This window comes from Ceratotherium simum, chromosome 36 (assembly GCF_057802395.1).
Source record: "Ceratotherium simum simum isolate JZ-2026a chromosome 36, ASM5780239v1, whole genome shotgun sequence".
Classification (NCBI taxonomy): Eukaryota; Metazoa; Chordata; class Mammalia; order Perissodactyla; family Rhinocerotidae; genus Ceratotherium; species Ceratotherium simum.
The window spans coordinates 26306845-26325956 of record NC_141935.1 but is presented as its reverse complement, the minus strand read 5'-3'; the positions used below and the strand labels follow the sequence as shown (position 1 = coordinate 26325956).

The window sequence follows — 19112 nt, the reverse complement described above, 5'->3', positions numbered from 1 at the left end:
ACCTCAGAATCCCACATCCCACTTCACTTCAGATCCGAGAGTGCTTGTGTCTTAGGATGTGTCTTTAAAGCAGCTCGTCCATTTGAAATAAGTTCCCTAATACAATGAGCTAAGCCATGGGGCCTCTTCGGAACAGGCCGTTGTCAGAGTTCCCATTCTTGCTTACAGACCAGCCCCCAAAATGTGCCTGTCTCCATCCCCACAGCCTGGCCAGCTCTGTCCGTGGCCTACTAATTGGCATGAGGGACCCTGCTCCCAAAGGCTGCCCCGCCATGAGCAGTGCCTCACGGGAAAGGCTTTTTCTCTGGCTTCATACTCCTTCCAGCACTGCAGTCCCCTGCTGGGCCCGCCTGGTGACAGATGCATGGTGATGGAGAGCTTTCAAGAATGTCCCTCCTCCACCACTCCTGAAGCACTACGTTATTGAGTACATCTCATTACCAGGCTCCATTTTCTGGTCTTGCACGTGTTCTCTCACGCTTAGCTTTATTGTGCATCCACCTGTCACCTTTCCCAGCCTGGCTTTTAATAATGTAAATCGTCCCTCTCTGATGGCATCGCTGCTCATTATTTGCTGTCTGGCACCACATAAGCTCACTCACTGGCCCCTCTGAGAAGCCAGCTGCCCACAGTGCAGACAGCACCCCCATCTCCTTAAAGGTGGTTCACCTCTGGCCTGGACCCAGGTGGAACAGGTTCAAGCCCTGCTGGCTTTGGCGGAAGGACAGCGCTCCTTCTCTGGCTCCAACCCAGGATGCTCACTGTCGGAGGAGGGGTCAGAGGTCACTGCCTTTCATCTTTGCCAGGCAGTTGGCTTTGGACAAGTCACTTAAGTACCCTAAACCTCAATCTCTTTAGCCTGGAGGGATGATGGTAATAATACTCATAATAATATTTCCTTAACAAAGCTGTTGTGGGGACCAAATGGAAATAAGATAGGAGAAAGTCCTTTGTAAATATAAAATTTGTAAAACTTGTAAAGAAGTTATGGCAGTGATGTGGATGGCTGACTGATTGGGTGATTGATTTTGTCAACCAGCGCAGACACTACTGAAAAATAGTCCCAGAGTGCACCACAGCCCTGCCACCCCCCACACTTCTCAATGGACTTTCTCTGTGATCTTTGAATAGGTCATGTAGGATTATTATTGTGGTTTTATGCAAAGAATTTCAATCCAATTTTGTTTTGTTCTGTAACTAACAACAGAACTCTGCTTAGAATCTCTGGGGTCCCTTCAGGTATGGATCTGCAATTCTGTAATGGTAACTATGTTTTGATGGAACAATGACTTTGAAAGATAGGGTTAAAAGCTCTCTCTGTACCCACCAGCTGGGAGAAAATATTTGCAAATCATACATCTGACAAGGGGTTGATCTCCATAATATATAAAGAACTCACACAACTGAATAACCAAAAAACAAACAACCCGATCGAAAAATGGGGAGAGGAAATGAACAGTCACTTCTCCAAAGAAGATATACAGATGGCCAATAGGCACATGAAAAGATGTTCAACATCACTAATCATCAGGGAAACGCAAATCAAAACAACACGAAGATACCACCTCACACCCGTTAGAATGGCTATAATCACCAAGATAAAAAACAACAAATGTTGGAGAGGATGTGGAGAAACAGGAACCCTCATACACAGCTGGTGTGAATGCAAACTGGTGCAGCCTCCATGGAAAACGGTATGGAGATTCCTCAAAGAATTAAAAATAGAGATGCCCTATGATCCAGCTATCCCACTACTGGGAATCTATCCAACGAACCTGAAATCAACAATCCAAAGAGGCTTATGCACCCCTATGTTCATTGCAGCATTATTCACCATAGCCAAGAAGTGGAAGCAACCTAAGTGTCCCTCGACTGACGACTGGATCAAGAAAATGTGGTATATATATACAATGGAATACTACTCAGCCATAAAAAAAGACAAAATCGTCCCATTTGCAACAACATAGATGCGCCTGGAGGGTATTATGTTAAGTGAAGTAAGCCAGAAAGAGAAAGACAAACACTGTATGATCTCACTCATATGTGGAATATAAACCAACACATGGACAGAGAAAACTGTATTGTGGTTACCAGGGGCAGTGGGGGTGGGGGGTGGGCACAAGGGGTGAAGGGAGTCATATGTATGGTGATGGACAAACAAAAATGTACAACCCAAAATTTCACAATGTTAAAAACTATTAAAACATCAATAAAAAACAAAATGAGAAAAAAAAAAAAGCTCCCTCTGTAAATTTAGGGATTACAACCTGCCTGTTTCTTCCTGTACTCCTTGGTACTGCAGTTATTTGAGGCCTCCAAGATCATTACTATTGGGCATATGATTCCTCCTAAAAAAATTTTGGAACCTCTCAGTCACATGAAATCATCGAGATCTTCCTTCAGAAAAAGTAATTTCAGGTCACTTCTAGAAATTTTACCGGAAAAGTGTTTAAACCTTCTCTTTTATAAAACCCAATTTTAGTTTGCTTCTTTATGGAGCATCTTTGCCTATCTCTCCTATCAGGTTAGGCAGGCACACTGAGTAAGTCAAAAGGGGAGAGGAAAGTCTTGTTTATGGGGTTCAGTGTGTCAGTGGTGGATTAGCAATAGAATATTACGTTATATTATAAAGAGGAAAGGGCTCTTTAAATAATGTCTCGAAAAGGACACCCTTATCCCTTGCAATGTGTTTTAGAAATTGGCATTTCATCAAAATCTTTACTATAGATTTGTCAGAATGTCCTAAGCATAGAAGAATATAGAGGGTTGCTGAATTTCTCAGTAGATACAAAAGCAAGTGGGTTGAGAAGAATACATATTGAGAAGTGGAAACTGTTTAAGATTCCTGTCTCTCCAGTCATCTTACTTAGAATGGTTGGAGAATTTTCCAAAAGGAACTAATGTACCACAGGTAGACAGTGTGAGCACATCCATCATGTCTGATCAAGACAGAAAAGAAAAGAATAAAATAAGGGAAATACCACATTTACCTTCTAGATGCTCAGATCAAATTTTATATGGATTACTAACCTTTACAAAAGATGTAAGCAGACCATATATTCTTTAATTTAATTTTTTTGAGGGAAAAGAGGAGAATAATTTGTTCTCTGTCTCTCTTGTCTCTGTGTATGTGCATGTTCATTAAACAATTTTTTGCTTTAATTTTTTAAATTAGGCCTAGGAGAAAGGCTTCTGATAGTCAGTACTTTATAGTAGTTGACTTGAGGAATAGGAATTCCTTTCTAGAATAATATTTTACATCTGCATGCTGCTTTACAGTCTGTCTTTATTTCTTTGTTTCTTCACAACTGTCCTTCAAGGAAGGTGGCACACTGGGCCCATTTTAGGGATAAAGAAACCAAGGCCCACACCTCAGATCACACAGCCACTCAATGGTGGTGACATTTGGATTAGAACCCAGTCTCCTGGCTCCTAGTGCACTGTAGTCCCCAGAACCTGTAAGAAAGAGACACACTCATTAGACACAGTGGACCCTTTTGCTCTCCCTCCACGTTTTTCCCTCAAGGCCTGAATCCCATCCAGAAATATATAGAAACCAGGAAGGGCCTCCTGCTCTGTACTAGGGACAGCACAGTGCTGCTTCCACTTTCACCCTTAGCTCTCACCAGGCAGGGCTGGATCGTTAACTAGTCTTTTGCCCACGTCTTGGCTCCCTCTCACATGAGGCAGAGAAAGTCACCTGTCGGGGACAGGATGATCACTTTTCCATGGCTTACGTCCACCATGCAGAATCCCAGCATTGCCATCGCTGCCACTTGCCTCAGTAGGAGGGAAACAGGATCCCGGCCTACAGCTGTTAGTTGCTACTTGGCTCTGCAGTTTGGCTGTTCTGCCTCAGTAGATGACTTTTAGAATCCCTTCCGACTGTCTCACTTGTTCCCCTTTTCCCATCATTCTTCCTTTTGGTGTGTTTTGATGAACTTATCCTATTTGCCTCTGACTTACCTCAGAGAGAAATTTCCAGACGTGTTTTGGAAACTTAAGAATAGATGTGGAAGGCTTAAAGGTAATTCTAACACTGCTGGGACTGAGGCAAAAATGATGGCAAATGGTATTTCTGGTTAGGTGGATCTGACTTCACCTTGACCAGTTTCTACTGAGCAGATTCTTAAACACCTGTGAACTTAGACATCAGCGTAAAGAGAGTCAAATTATAGAAGTATAAAGGAATTGAAGGATGTTAGTGGTTAATTTATTCTGCCGTCTCTAACCTTGTAGGGAAAAAGCTATTCTCACCAACATGCTTTCAGTGAGCATTTACCGTGGCCGAGCTGCAGGCAGGGAAGAGTCATTGCTTTTTGGGTTTTTTTTTTTTTTTTTTTGTGAGGAAGATCAGCCCTGAGCTAACATCCGTGCCAACCCGCTTCTTTTTGCTGAGGAAGACTGGCCCTGAGCTAACGTCTATTGCCAATCCTCCTCCTTTTTTTTTTTTTCCCTTTTTCTCCCCAAAGCCCCAGTAGATAGTTGTATGTCATAGTTGCACATCCTTCTAGTTGCTGTATGTGGGACGCGGCCTCAGCATGGCCGGACAAGCGGTGCGTTGGTGCATGCCCGGGATCCGAACCCAGGCCACCAGTAGCGGAGCGCGTGCACTTAACCGCTAAGCCACGGGGCCGGCCCCGGGAAGAGTCATTCTTTTATATGTGTCTGTTGAGGGCCTTTGTTGTGGAGATCCACAAAGGAGTTTGCACAAAGCTCATGCATGAGAATGATTGCTAGTGTTCTCTTTCTCCCACCATCTTACCATCATCTGTAGTCTTTCTCTGATTGGCGAGGGTTCCTTTGAATGGTCAAATTTGCCCCAAGCCCTCCTGAGATCTTCCAGCTGGACAGCTTCTGGGTAGAGAGACAAGCAGTGAAGAGCCTTCCCAGGTCTGCACCATGCACTTGTGCTCTATGACTGGGACAGACAGGAATATCTGTCTGCCTGATCATGCATAGTGGAAACGGTGAGCGCTCACGGGGCCCACTCCTCACTAGCCCCCAGAAAGGCTGTGTGGCAGTCAGCCATTGCCTTTGCATTGATGGAGTGTCTGTATAGTTCCCGACAAGACTCTGCCCCTCTCTCTCTCTCTCTCTCTCTCTCGTCTCACAATCCTTTCTCCCTCCGTCTCATCACGCCATCCAGGAGGAAGTGTTGAAATGATTAATGAGCAGAACATAAAGACAACCGCTGCCCAGAGCAACAGCTGTCTCGCACCACCCATTGAATAATTAGATAAATGAGGCAAAGTGGGGTCTTCACCAGTGAGAACTTTGGTAGAGGAAGTGCTAATCTACTCTTGGGTGAATCGGGGTGTCAGACCCCCCTTCCCCACTCTGTCTCTGCCTTTAAGCTTTTTAGATCCATTCCTCCCAGTTCTGCTGTTGGGAGTGAAGTCGTGCCTGTCCCCTTGACCCTGAGAGCTGGGAGAAGGCTGTACATGTTGGCCACCGCAGGGACCCTCTGCTCTACCCAGAGAGCAGGGGGAGGAAGGGTTCATGTCGATGTTGCCAAGAACCTACCCATGTTTGCACCAAAAGCAAGAACTTCTGGCAAAAAGTCCGAGGGCCGTTCTTGATCACAAGTGGTATCTCCTGAGCACTTTAATTACAGAGGATTAAGCAGGAAGTGGAGTGCTGGACTGAAGGAATAATGACAAAGGAAGTGAAGCAGAAAAACTTAATTTCCTTCCTTTAAGAGGAAAAAGATATCCATTTATTTAAATGAATTGCAAAAAAAAAAAGAATGGAGTGTGGCATTCCCCCAGCCCAGAGTTCAAAGGGCTTTTAAAGAGCTGTGTATCGCCTGGGCCAGACCAGCGGCTGGGATCTGCAGCCCGTCTGCAGAAATTGAACTGCAGGCTTGGAACTTCATTAAGATGCAGGAGCATCCCCTGGACAAATGACTCACTAATGCAGCCCCTTCTCTCCTGCTTCTCCTGCAGGCCCTCGCCCGGCTTAGCTCGTATTGTACATGCAGCACGTCTAGTTACCCAGAAATTGCAAGTGAAATTGTGAAATAGAAAAGCAGTGGGCCACGTGACTCCATCAGTTCTGCCCGGTGTTGCATCATCCTTGACTTGTACCCTTCTGAGGCTGGGCTAGGGGCTTTGCTTACAGACAGCTGGAGGCCCCAGACACCCACCAAAAGTTGCAATTTGAATACGTGCTCCTAGTACAGCTGCTGTGTAACTGGGGCAAGAGAAATGGTTGGATCTGAAATAAGATGGGAGAAAGTCACAGTGAACAGGAAAAGTGCTGCAATGGAATGTAGACCGACGTCGTGGTGATTGTCATATACGCAGGGACTGTGGGGCTTGATGATGTTTTACTAACAGGAGCCTTGTAGGGCCCAGCACTTGATACCTAGCTCTGTCTGCAGTGATCCCCGATGGCATCCTGTTTGTGAGTCATGGTACCCGGAGTCCAGGGCAAGGAGTTCTAAAACCTTTTCATTACACTGTGTTTGGAAAATACTAGGATATCGTGATTCAGGGGGAAGCAAGTCCAGGGAGGAGGGGAAGAGAAACAGGGACTTCCCATGTCAATCCATTTCATTCTCACAACAGTCCCCTGAGATAGGCATTTGTTTGGTATTCCTGTTTTACAGGTAAGCAAACGGGGGGTCTGAGAAGTTCGACTATGCATGGGAAGCAGAGGTTGGCATAATGGAAGAAGTATGGGCTTGGGGTCTGACAGAGGTGGGATCAGAGCCCAGCCTTACCACCCACAGGTTCAGCGATTTGGGGCAAGTTCTGTAACATCTGTTTTCTCATCTATAGAACCTGGACAAGTGTGCCCACTCACTGGCTCGTTGGGAGGATTAAAGAAGATATTGTAGATAACAGCACAGCCCTAGCACACAATAGACCCATGGGAAATGCCACGTACCATTATATGACCTCACAGTGGGAGAACCAAGATCTGAACCCTAAGGGGCAGGCCTAGTCCCAACCTCGTGCTCCCACCCCCGTGACCCCTGGCCTCTGGATTCACCCTTGTGTACTGTTTTTACGTGATGAGAACAAGCACGGCAGGGCACAGCACAGGACATCCGATGAGCCCAACGCCCTAGGGGTTCTTTACATTTCAGCTCTGTACCCTGCAAATTAGTTCCCGTGCTCAGCAGACAGGGCTGAGACAGGCAGGAGGACGACTTCGCTCCATCATGCACGATGTAGGTGACTCTCTAAGCTTTTCTGTAGGTTTGAAATATTTTATTTAAAAATTTACAACCCCTCTCTCCAAAATCGCATGACTTAGATTTCATCAGACCTGACAATTGATGAGATAAGAGGGCAAGATACAGAGAGGAGTTTCAAAAACAACCCTCTGCGTAGCTTCTGAATTTCCCCATGAGATTACAAAAATTATCTGTCTCTGGGTCTGCCTGCCCTGATGCTTTATGTATGGCAGTCTTTGCATCCCCACTGCCTAGCCCATGTGGACTGGACTAGCAACGTAGTACCAAAGAGCTGGTGAGGGAGCAAACACTGTCCATTCCCCAGGACTTGAATCTCCAGAGCTCCGCGTGTGGCTTCAGCTTGCCTCCCGCTCGCCTTAGGACCCTAGGGCAGGCAGTCCGTTTCCATAAGTACCCCACCCGACCGAGGCGGGGGAGCTGGGCTGGCTGTGAGCGCTAGAAATGTCCATGTCCAATTACTCAGGAGGCAGGTTGGGAGGGCGCTGCCTCCTGTTTCCCACTGAGATGCGCTTTCGTTCCTGGAAAGGACAACTTCTGCGCACTCACTTAATGGGATCCCAAATAACATGTTTCAAACAAATCTTTTATCACCGTTGCCCCTTGGAGCACATTTCAAATGCTGGCCATTAAAAGCAGGCCATTTCGCAGGACTTTAATGATGACGCTAATAACTGTGGACTTTTGTCTCCAAGAGTCTTGACCAGCAGAGGCGAGGAGTAAATTACAGAGCTAACTTTTATGTCCGTGGTTTATTGATCTGTGAGCTTCAAGGGAACTACACCCGCCTCGAAAGCTTGGCAGTCCAGATTACCTTTTCATCTGTGTAATTGGGCCACCAGGGTACCGTTAATTTTGGATTTATATTAATAGGAAGACAAAGAACATGATGTGCCATTTCTGTAATAAAGTCATGGACATATCAAAATATTCTACCTGGTAATTATAAATACATCAGTTTTCCCATGATCCATTGAGGATTATGTTGCTCCTTCGTTGTGTATTTCATCCTAATTTATCAAGAGAAGGTTCCATGTTGCCACGTATATTTAGGTCTCCAGAGTGCATGAGGGTGCTCTGTCATCAAGTATCTGACTATCTTCTCCATGAACTTTCTTGTCTCTGTTTCTTAACAGGTGAAAGTCATGCTTCGTATCTGTTCCACTTTGGCTCGAGATACCTCAGAATCCAGCTCTTTCTTAAAGGTGGACCCTCGAAAGAAGCAGATCACCTTGTATGACCCCCTGACATGTGGAGGTCAAAACGCCTTCCAGAAGAGAGGCAACCAGGTGCCTCCTAAGATGTTTGCCTTCGATGCAGTTTTTCCCCAAGATGCTTCGCAGGTGTGTGTAAACCCACCTCGGGCCCAGGCAATGTTGATTCGTTTCGAGAAGTTTTACTCATTTGCTAGGGCCGATGAGTTGGGAGGGTGTCTTCCAGAGCAGTCTAACGGACCAGTTCCTCCACCTACACAACTTTTAGAAGCCAGTTTGAGCTCCATTAAATAGTTCAGCCCTTTTGAATTACTGGTGCCATACCTTAGGCAGGATCATTGTGCCAGGATTTCAACAAAATAAATCCTCGGGGAGAAGGAAGAGCGAGCCAGTCAGTGGGAAGCAGGAAGATAGCAGGGAGAATGGGAAGTTTGAAGACAGCTGCATCGAGGTGCTGGTGACTGGTCCATGAGGATCCCACTCCTGCCCGGGCTTGTGGATGTGAGTGTAAGAAGGAGAAAATGTTTCAAGGAACTGGATTAGAATTAGGCAGGACCCTGGGGCCCTATACAAGCACGCTGAGCTGGAGGGCAGGTCTGTGGGCCTAGTGAGGAACTGCAGTGCTAGGCAGGGAAACTGACGTGCAGTCCTGTGGCCTGCATCAGCGGAGTAGAGGGGAAGAAGAGAAGCTAGCTGTTGCTGCATTAGAATCCACCCTGCAGTTCAGTGGCTTCAAACAATAAGCATTTATTATTGCTCATGAGTCTATGGGTCAGCTGAGCATTCTTCTGCTCCTAGCTCTGCTCACTCATGTTTCTGTGGTCAGCTCTGGGTCGGGCAGGTGGCTCTGCGGATCTTGGCTAGATACTATCCCATGTTTAGGGGTTGGCTGGCTGGTCTAGGGTGGCCTTGGGCAGGTCCCCTGGTTTCTCTTCCACATTGTCTCTCGTCGTCCAGCAGGCTGGCTTGGGATGGCTCTCATGGCAGTGGCAAGTTCCCAAGCAGGCGGCCTCTTGAGGCCTAGGCTTGGAATGACACAACATCCCCTCTGCTGCATTCTCTTGGCCCAGATTTGAGGGGTGGGGAAGAGACTCCACCTCTTGATTGGAGGAGCTGCAAAGTCACATTGCAAGCAGCACGTACATACGGAGGGGTGGCGAATTGGGGCCATTTTTGTTAATCTGCTATCGGTATAATTTGGAGGCTTCTAGGGAGCCCAGAGTGCCAAGATTCTTGGAGCAAAGCTGCTGGAGTCAATCCCAGTAAGAACAGATGTCTCCTAGAAGATTCAGTTGCACCATCTGGCAGAGTATGCAATGGATTGGTGCAACTGAATCTTCTAGTAGACACCTATAACCCAGGTATATAGGTACACGGTGGCCTGCATTTTGGCCTCAGACATCTGCACTTTCCTGATAAATTTCCAGCACTTTCTAATAAGTGTTGTATACAAAATAGTGTGGAGTGACTTATAGCCTATAGCAGAACCTGAGGACAAGGGTGCTGATAGCTAATTTGCAGCTTCTGGAAATTTCCTCCATGCTCCATCTGAGTGTAGGAGGCAATGATGTTCACTCAGCCTCCTATATTACACCATAGGCACAGAGTATATATATAGGCTTCATTCATTAACAAGCTGAGCATATGGTTTCCCCAAAGAGTTTTACCTTGGGAAGACAAAGTACTTTATGAATAAGTTCTATGGTTTGTCTCATTTGTTGTGTGTCCTCCCACCCAACGGGCTCACTATTCTAAACCTGACATTGGGTCTAATAAATGGCCTACAAATAATTTAATTAGCACAGTTAAAACTTTTCTAAAGCAAATCTCCCTAAGCTGTGAGAATTCCAAAGCAAACCCTAAATTAAGCATGGAGTATTAATGAGTTTTAGATTTATTTCAGAAAAAGGAGCCATTTTTATTGCTAGTCTTTGCTTACATTTCACTCTTGGTTCCAGAGCTCGTATGCTCAGTATTACAGTTGCAGTTGCTTCAGAATGCTTTACTTTTGTTAAAACTTCTAATGTTATAATAAGCTACCTTTTTTTATATAAATTTGCAGTTTTCAAAAAATTTTATAGACATTAACCCATTTGACTCTTCCTAGAATTCTATGGTGTAGGAAAGGGAGGTATTGCTATTTTTCCATCAGACAAGGAAACTGAGACTCAATGCTGAAGTCTCTTGTTCATAGTCCTCTTCCTGAGCAGACCTCTCTCCTGGATTCTTCCCCTTAGCCTCTCTGTGTCCTGCTCAGTACGTATTGCATCTCTGACCTTTTGCCATTTTACCCACTGTTTACCAGCAGTGTGTCCTTGGGCAAGTCACTCCACCTCTCTGGGCCCCAGTGTCCTCGTCTGTCAAATGAAGACAGGACCAAATGTACCTCCTTAGCTGTTGTGATTCATTGAGTTGATACTCGTGAAGTGCTTAGAACAGAGCCAGAACATAGTGAGCATTCAATAAATGGGAGCTGTTTTTCCTATTATCTCATCATTGTTAATAGTAACATCATGCTGCTGGCTGTGGCCAGCCTCAGCGCCCATGGGCTGAGCACCTTTGAGCCTCCGGAGCAGGAAAGTGCAGAGTGGGCCTCGGCTCTCAGGTCCTTGCTGTGGGCCCGTGGAGCACCAGCCACTACGGGGGCCCCAGGCAGTTATGAATTTTGCTTTCTCTCAGTCTCTAAGGACATCAGCTTCCCGAAGCTAAGCAGTGATTAGAACAGTCCCTGCTCCTCGTTGCTCTTATGAGTCATCCTTAGTACCCTTAAGTGGCCTTGGCAGTCATCAGCCGCCCACTGTTAGGGCAGACCTCTGGCTCTGTCTTAGGACAGGTGTCTCAGTCCATTTGGGCCACCATGACCAAACAACACGGACTGTGTGGCTTATAAACAACAGAAATTTATTTCTCACAGTTCTGAAGGCTGGGAAGTCTAAGATCAAGGTGCCAGCAGATTTAGTGTCTGGTGAGGGCTCCTTCCTGGTTCACAGACAGCCGTCTTCTCGCTATGTCCTCACATGGCGAAAGAGGCAAGAGAACTCTCTGGGGTCTCTTTTATAGGGATACTAATCCCGTTCATGAGGATCCACCCTCATGACCTAATCACCTCCCAAGGCTCCACCTTCAAACACCATCACACTGGACATTAGGTTTCAACATATGAATTTGGGCCGACACAAACATTCAGTTGTTCCCAGTAAGGGTGGTGGGGAAGACGCAGACCTGTGGGTAAGCAGAGGCTTCCTGCAGACCTAGCCCTGCCCACAGGGTCTGTGGCTGCCTGCTTCCCTGGGCCCAAGGGGAAAGGCAGCAAGGGGCCTCCAGGGGCCATCGTCAGCTCCTGACAAACAGCAGATGGACAGGTCGCTGACCACTCTTTTCTCAGTGGATACTGAGCAGGAACTCTGCCCTGTGAGGCCTCTCCCGTGTCTCCTATGTCCTCAGGCCTTTGCACAGGGGACTCGGTGATAGCAGTTTGGTCCATACACGACCGGCTTTCTCCCTACTGACCTTGAATCTAATACAGTTTATTTTATGGATGGCTTATTTTATGGAGGTTCTCAGCCTCCCAAAGCCCATCTCACTTTATGTCCAAAGAAGGCAGAGTTCACTGAGCAATAACTTCTTCCGCTCTGCAGAGGCGCCTCTGGCAAATTCCATTAAGATTCTATTGCCTCAGTCTCAGGGTTTAGCATCCGGCCTAGGTCCTGGGGATGTGACAGATCCTGTGGTCCCCATGGCAGGCTTGTCCTGCTGTCTCCTTTGCCTAGGAGGAGCCCCCAGTAGAGCTGCTGAGGCGACCACCGGAACAATTGACAATTGTGGGGAGTGTGGTTTTTCAATTTCGGTTTGGGAGAGAAAATTGATTTCTGAATACTTAGATTCATTGTGCTGCTGCAACCTGGAGCTGAATGACTGCATTCATTGCTGAGGCTTCGGGTCTCAGAGGCCCACTGGGAGGCATGTTGCTCTGATGACTGCAGAGACTCAGCATTTGCACAGCCTCTGGATGCTTCCAGGAGATCCGACTCCGGCGCTGAGACAGAAATGAAGACAACAGCACACAGTGAATAATCTTGTCTTCCTGCTGCTGCAAAAGCCTCAGATGCTAACCAGAGAGAGATTTCCCAGATCTTTGAGTTGGTCCACAAAATTTACTGAGTTCTTATTGTTTGCAGGGTGCTATGTTATTGGGTGTTAATGGGGAAAAACAAAAAGCCATCAAGAGCCTGGTCCCTGTCTGAGACTTAATAATCGAGTTGGAGAGGAGCCACACACAACAAGCTGAAGACCACCCATTGTGACATGGTGACAAATGGCGATTGATACTGTATACGTTGAATGTATCTGCAGAGAAAGGAAGAAAAGGCTGGTTTAGAAAAGAGGAGGATGTAGAGAGAGAAGGAGGAAGGATTGGGAGAGAAAGCAGACATAGATCACAAGCCTCCTGCTTATGTTAGAGCTATGATGTTTCTCGAGGTCATTTCCTGAAATGGCATATCATCTTTATCCCTCCACTAAGCCTGGCCCATTTCATGAGCTCTGTGTGTGTGCGTGTGCGTGTGCGTGCGTGCGTGTGTGTGTGTGTGTGTGTGTGAAGGATCAGGTTAGCAGAGGGCAAATGGAAAGTTTAAATGCCTCGTCCAGGAGGCCAGAATGGCACATCAGGGAAGGCCATGAGGTCCATGGAAGCGCTCTGTGATCCCATTCCAGCCTGTTCCTTCCTCGTCTGCAGAGACAGCAGCTGAAATGTACCACAGATGAGCAGAAGGGTGGTTTGCAGTTAACATCTGTAACAATCTGTCTTGCAAGGGACGGGAGGTACCGCAGCGTTCTGAGCACCCCCAGAACTCCGTTAGAGGCTGACCCATCCGGAAATGTGATGAGTCTGGGACCTGAGCCCCAGGAAGCGGGCTCCAGTTCCCCTTGTTAATGGTCCACTCACTGCTGTGTCTCCTCTTGTGTCTGCCAGGCTGAAGTGTGTGCTGGGACCGTGGCAGAGGTGATCCAGTCTGTGGTCAACGGGGCAGATGGCTGCGTGTTCTGCTTCGGCCACGCCAAGCTCGGTCAGTGAGAGCTTTATTTTTTCCCGCCGCTCGTGGGATTCCCGGTCACCCTCTCCCTTCTTCTGTATTGGTCCTGGAGTCCTCAGATGAAAGGAAAGATTGTTTCCCTTAGGCACTGGATTGAATAATCATGAATAACCACTTCTGCTTTGGAAATGGAGATGAGATACTGAGATACTCAGTCATCTAGTAAAGCCTTGGGATCCAAGAGATGGACACAGGAGGAGCGGGGTTGTTCTCATTTGGTCCAGGTTAGGGGCACACCAAGCAAGCCAGCAGGAAAATGTACATTTCCTGAGCAGGGTCTGTGGGAAGCAGAGAGGGCCCCCTACCCCGTCCAGAGGACTTGGGTTGGTGGATGGAGCCCACATAAAAGCCAGAGGAGCAGCCTCCCAGCAAAGCCCAGGACCGTGTTAGGACGCGTCTGGGGAAATCAGGCTGACAGCCATCGTGCTTCCGAGCATCCTGCTGTCGGGAATCCGCTGTGCTGAGGCACCTGGGAAGGGAGGCAGCAAAACACCCCCACGAGGGTTTGGGGTCGAATCCCCCTAAGGCGACTCCTTAATCCTGACCTGTGGCCATCTGCTCACCAGGTCTTACCTTACATGCTCGATAAGTTAGTAATTTGGGGAGCTCCAAAGAGTGTCCCTTGGCAGAGATTCCAACAGAGCCCTTACAGACGATGGAGGCAATTCTAGGCCAGGACAGAAGGCCCATTTCATCTCACTGCCCCTTTGGTCGTCTTGATCTCTGATCAAAGCAGCAATCCAGATTTTAATGGAATTTGCTCATGCTATAAAAATATACACGGCGTTTAGCTTGAGAAAGGATATAAAGTGTGAGTCTGTGGACTTAATCTGTGGGGCAGTGATAAAAAGAAGCATGATAGTGATGACAGATCCCTGCCTTCCCGCTATTTGTAAAACAGGCAAAAACTGGAGAGCTGTGATGTTTGGGATCCTCCTCCAGGTAAATTGTGATTTAATCTTGTCATTAGTCTGGGCTCTCACATTCTTAATTACAGCCACTTAATCGGTAGTACTAGGAAGTGTCTTTTTTTGTTGTTGTCAGATGCTTAATATTTCTCTCACCTTTTAACTGCCTTTCCTCTGCATCCTTGGCATCTCTCCTTGAGATGCTGAAGAATGATGCCCGGACACTCAACCTGCCCTTCTTTCTTTTGCTCCCGCAGGAAAATCCTACACCATGATAGGAAAGGACGATTCCATGCAGAATCTTGGCATCATCCCCTGTGCTATCTCTTGGCTCTTCAAGCTCATAAATGAGCGGAAAGAAAAGACCGGAACTCGTTTCTCAGTGCGCATCTCAGCCGTGGAAGTGTGGGGCAAGGAGGAGAACCTGCGGGACCTGCTGTCCGAGGTGGCCACGGGCAGTCTGCAGGACGGCCAGTCCCCGGGCGTGTACCTGTGCGAGGACCCCATCTGTGGCACGCAGGTGATTGGTTCGGGAGCTTGGCTGGCTCCTGGGTGGCTCATCGTCCCCACCTCGGAGGCTGGGGCAGTTCCCCCATGACTCACTCCACGTGTAAACTGGGGAGGCTGACAAGTGTTTACTTTGAAGTGGCCTGGAACTTTATGGCCTGCAGCTGCGGGGCCATCTGCTCGCCCAACCTAAATATTTGTACCTTGAATCTAATTGACAATGAGCAGGAACCACAATTGTTGTAGCATTTGGGGGAAATTGAATTCACTTTCTTTACGCCCCCTTCCAAAAAGGAAAAAAAGAAGTACAATCTTTCTTTTGTTTAACAACAAGCCGAAATATTTACTGCTCTGCACAAATAGCTACAGCCATTACCGGGGCTGTTTATGGCTCTATAAACTGTGTTTCTGGCACTGGTTTACGGCCGGATTAGTAGTGCTGTAGGAAAAACTAATAACCACTTTCTAATTAGAACCATGGTATAATTGCTAGAACTATGGAAGCCAAGAGAAGCTCCACTTCAAGTTTTCGGGATGTCGTGCCTGTTACACGCGTTTCTCCCTTGCTTTTTGACAATAGATGGAGGAATGACTCAGGAGCTCCCTGGTTCTTACAGTCTCCAGCAGGAGGCTTTATCTTCTCGTTTTATCAGACGCCTCCTTTTTTAGATAGGTGTTGTTTTGATAAGTACCTGCCTCATCGCAGGTGAGAGTGTGCTCACAGGTGAGGACGCCCCTCTGTTATTCCCCTGCACTCACACTTGACCATGCTCCTCCCCTCTTAAAGCATCTCAGATCCTTCCATCCCATTGTGAATCCTCCGTCCCAAAACTCCTCATGATTTGCAAGGCCCTACGTGACCTGCCCCCTGCCTACATCCCACTCCTCTTCAACTACGTCTGGGTCCCTGAAGAAAGCAGTGCCTCTCCAACTTCAGTGTGCATATGAGTCACTGGGGATCTTGTTAAAATGTAGATTCTGGTTCAGTAGTCTGGGCTGGGGCCCCTGATTATGCATTTCTAACACGCTTCCCAATGATTGACCATACTTTCAGTAGCAAGGCTCTAAGGCACCCACTATCCTCCCTCTTACCTCTGGGCCTTTGCAGATTCTGTTCCCTGTGCATGGAACAGATCCCCTCCCTTCTCACTCTTCATCTGGCTAACTCCTTATCCTTCGGGTATCAGCTAAATGTCACTTCTTCCAGGAAGCCCTCTTAGATGTTTCTCCTGATTGTCAGTTGTGATTGCCTGGTTAGATCTCTGCAACTCCCAAAGGGTGGGTACCAGGTCTGACTAAAATTGGCTGTTCATAGTTTTAACAGAAGCATCAGATCCCATTTGGATGTGGAATCTAATTAGAATGCAAACTAATTGGTCATGCAAACCTTAATCTGGTGGTTCTGAAACTTTGGTCTTCATCACAGTCACCTGCAGGACTTGTGAAAACACAGATTGCTGGGCTCCCCTTTTAGAATTTCTGATTTAGTAGTCCTGGGAGAGAGCCCCAAAATGTGCATTTCTAGCAAGTTCCCAGATGATGCCGATACTGCTTGTCCAGGGGCCACACTTTAAGAACCACTGTTCTGAAGCTCAGAATAAGGTTGTGCTCAGACAGTATCTACACAGCACCTGTGATGGAAATCAGTGTGGCCCTACCCACCGCTCCTGCTCTGAGCATCACCTAGACATTCAAATATGCTAGAACCTCCACTCACTGGTCTAACTGCATTGATGAAGTTCCACTTAGGTGAAGGATCTGGTTAACTGAAAGCTAAGAGGAAGAAGGGGAAGAGACCAACATCTTTATTTTAACTCTTGCTGTTGAAAAATCTTAAAAATTCTTTGGTTTATTTTTCTGCCATAATAAGTACAAAACAGTGAACACAACAGAATCTCTCTTTGAAGTCTGATGATTCTGATGGTCTTGGGTTCCAAATATCAGCTCTCACAGTTCAGAATTGTAAGTACAGTTTGAGTCAGAGTAGAAAACTGTCAGAATTTGTACCGACCCTCAGGCATATACTGCAAGTTATTTCTTTGAATAAATCAGATACATGAGTTTCCTTTTCTTCCAAAAAAAGGAGAGCTGGTCAGACTCTGATAGTATCGTTCTGATTAAGGTTGACTGTAATTGCCAAGGGATCTCATAGGATTCAGACACATTGCCCACGATGCTTTCTTTAATCAATTAATGAGTATGCTGTGAACACGAATTAGGAACTAAAGATAAAAATTGATATCCCTTAAATGACACAGATGAGACATTCGAGTATCTTGGGTGTTTTCATGTGTCTTTTACACTTACTTCTTGTTTATAACTATGCTAGGAGATGTGGTCTAAAGTTGGCTTTAATTAAATACCTGGAAAAATTGAGAGTTGAGTTCAAGCTAACCAAGTTTTTTCACTTTTTTGGAACACCAGTGCTGTCTGGACTAAAATCACATTTTAGAATCTGCCCATCTCCAAACAGTCTAATCTTTGAAATCAGGGTGTGGTCACAGCCCTCATGTTTTCTTAGGTAAATGGATGGCCCAGGATGTCAGTTTGGTGTCTTCTGCTGGCATCGTAATGGGCCCCCTGCTCTTGTTAATCGCTCGGATACGACCATTTGCTCTTCACACCTGCTATTTGCAGATTCTACTTACATTGAAAATGGGTAAAAATATGTTTCATCCAATAAGTGAGCTCAGTGTTAATTTTCAGAAGTGAATTAAGCTAAGAATTGCACATGAGTACAGGACCTTGTTCCAGAAGGACGTTTGGCCTTCGAGAGGCGAGTAGCTTTCCTCTACAGAATGGACGGCCAGGCACGAGTGGCAGGTGAGCCCTCCTCAGCCTGCAGCTCCAGCTCTGAGCTTGTGTCTTCCAGCTGCAGAACCAGAGCGAGCTGCGGGCACCCACCGCGGAGAAGGCCGCCTTCTTCCTGGACGCCGCCATTGCCTCCCGCCGGGGCAACCAGCAGGACTGCGATGAGGACGACCACCGCAACTCCCACATGCTCTTCACCCTGCACATCTACCAGTACCGGATGGAGAAGAGCGGGAAAGGAGGAAGTAAGTCGGCCTGTCTCTACCCTCATGAGAAACCCCTCATCGAGGGCAACCGTGACCTTTTTTTAATGTAGTACAGTTTCACCAGTGTGGAGTTCGCTGATTTGGAACTCAAGATAATGGTAGGGTCTGGGCTGCGGTTTACTTTTGAACATCCATGGCAAAAGGGTTTGCTTTGGCAATGATACTTTTGCCATGGGAACCTGCGAGAACCAACCTAGAAAACTGCTTCATAGTATCTTTTTGTTCACAAACCTTCAAGGTGCTGATCATGTAAGACCAACACATACCCCCAAAGCACCCTGCCAGTGTTGTTAATCACTACCTTGAGTCCACTATACGGACCTGAAAGAAACAAAGTCATGTTTTTAAAGACTCTATAAATCAGACTTCTGAATAACTAACCAGACTCTGGCCACCTCCCTCCTTCAGGTAATGCCCATCAGTGACATTTTCCTGAAGAAACCCAGGCCCAGGACCTGCTCTGTGAGGGAGCTGCAATGCCAGGAACCCAACTCGATGGTTGGACAGTCCCCTCTTGGCTGTTTTCAAAGCCAGCACTGACCTTGGTGCAGTGTTTATCCTTTGTCTGTCAAGTAGTGTATGCCCTACACTCAGTGGCTGAGTACCAGCGCACAGCTCAGTATCTCAGGTGGGATCTTGGGCCATGAGCAGACCTCACTGGGCTTTCTAAGGCAAGTGTCAGTCACAGAGCTGGGCTGGCCAGGCTGCAGCTTCCATAGTCTCTCGATGTCCACTTCTACAGGGCTCTCAAAACACAGGCAACTGGCCCCCAGTGTTCTCTGAATGATTGTCTCAAGAACACTGGATGCCAGGAAAACAAACCAAAGCCCTGAGTTAGGAGACTAAACCTGGTGCCTAGAAATTGTGAAGCTAATTGACTAATGCAGAGGCAATCAACTAACCTGATTCTAGGTGGAGCCTGGAATTAAGACATCCAACTGGGATCTGTGGATGGGCTCCCCAGTTTCTCCCCAGGTCTCCTTGTTGCCCAAAGAGTTGGAAACCAGTACCCCTGGAGATAACTCTTGGGGGCTTCTGTTGCCCCCAAGTGGAAGCTCTCTCCTTCTCTCATCTCAATACTTCTGTTGGCCCAGTTTCCTGCCATTGTC

At 47.0% G+C, this 19112-nt stretch overlaps 1 protein-coding gene across 1 annotated transcript in view; it reads left to right on the top strand.

Annotated features, from left to right (window-relative positions):
* KIF26B (kinesin family member 26B) overlaps positions 1-19112 on the top strand; it is a 451434-nt gene that overhangs the window by 355368 nt on the left and 76954 nt on the right. The window contains exons 6-9 of the mRNA XM_087424452.1: positions 8341-8547; positions 13391-13484; positions 14677-14939; positions 17799-17982. Coding sequence (XP_087280578.1) covers positions 8341-8547; positions 13391-13484; positions 14677-14939; positions 17799-17982 — 748 coding nt within the window. The remainder of the gene's footprint in view (positions 1-8340; positions 8548-13390; positions 13485-14676; positions 14940-17798; positions 17983-19112) is intronic.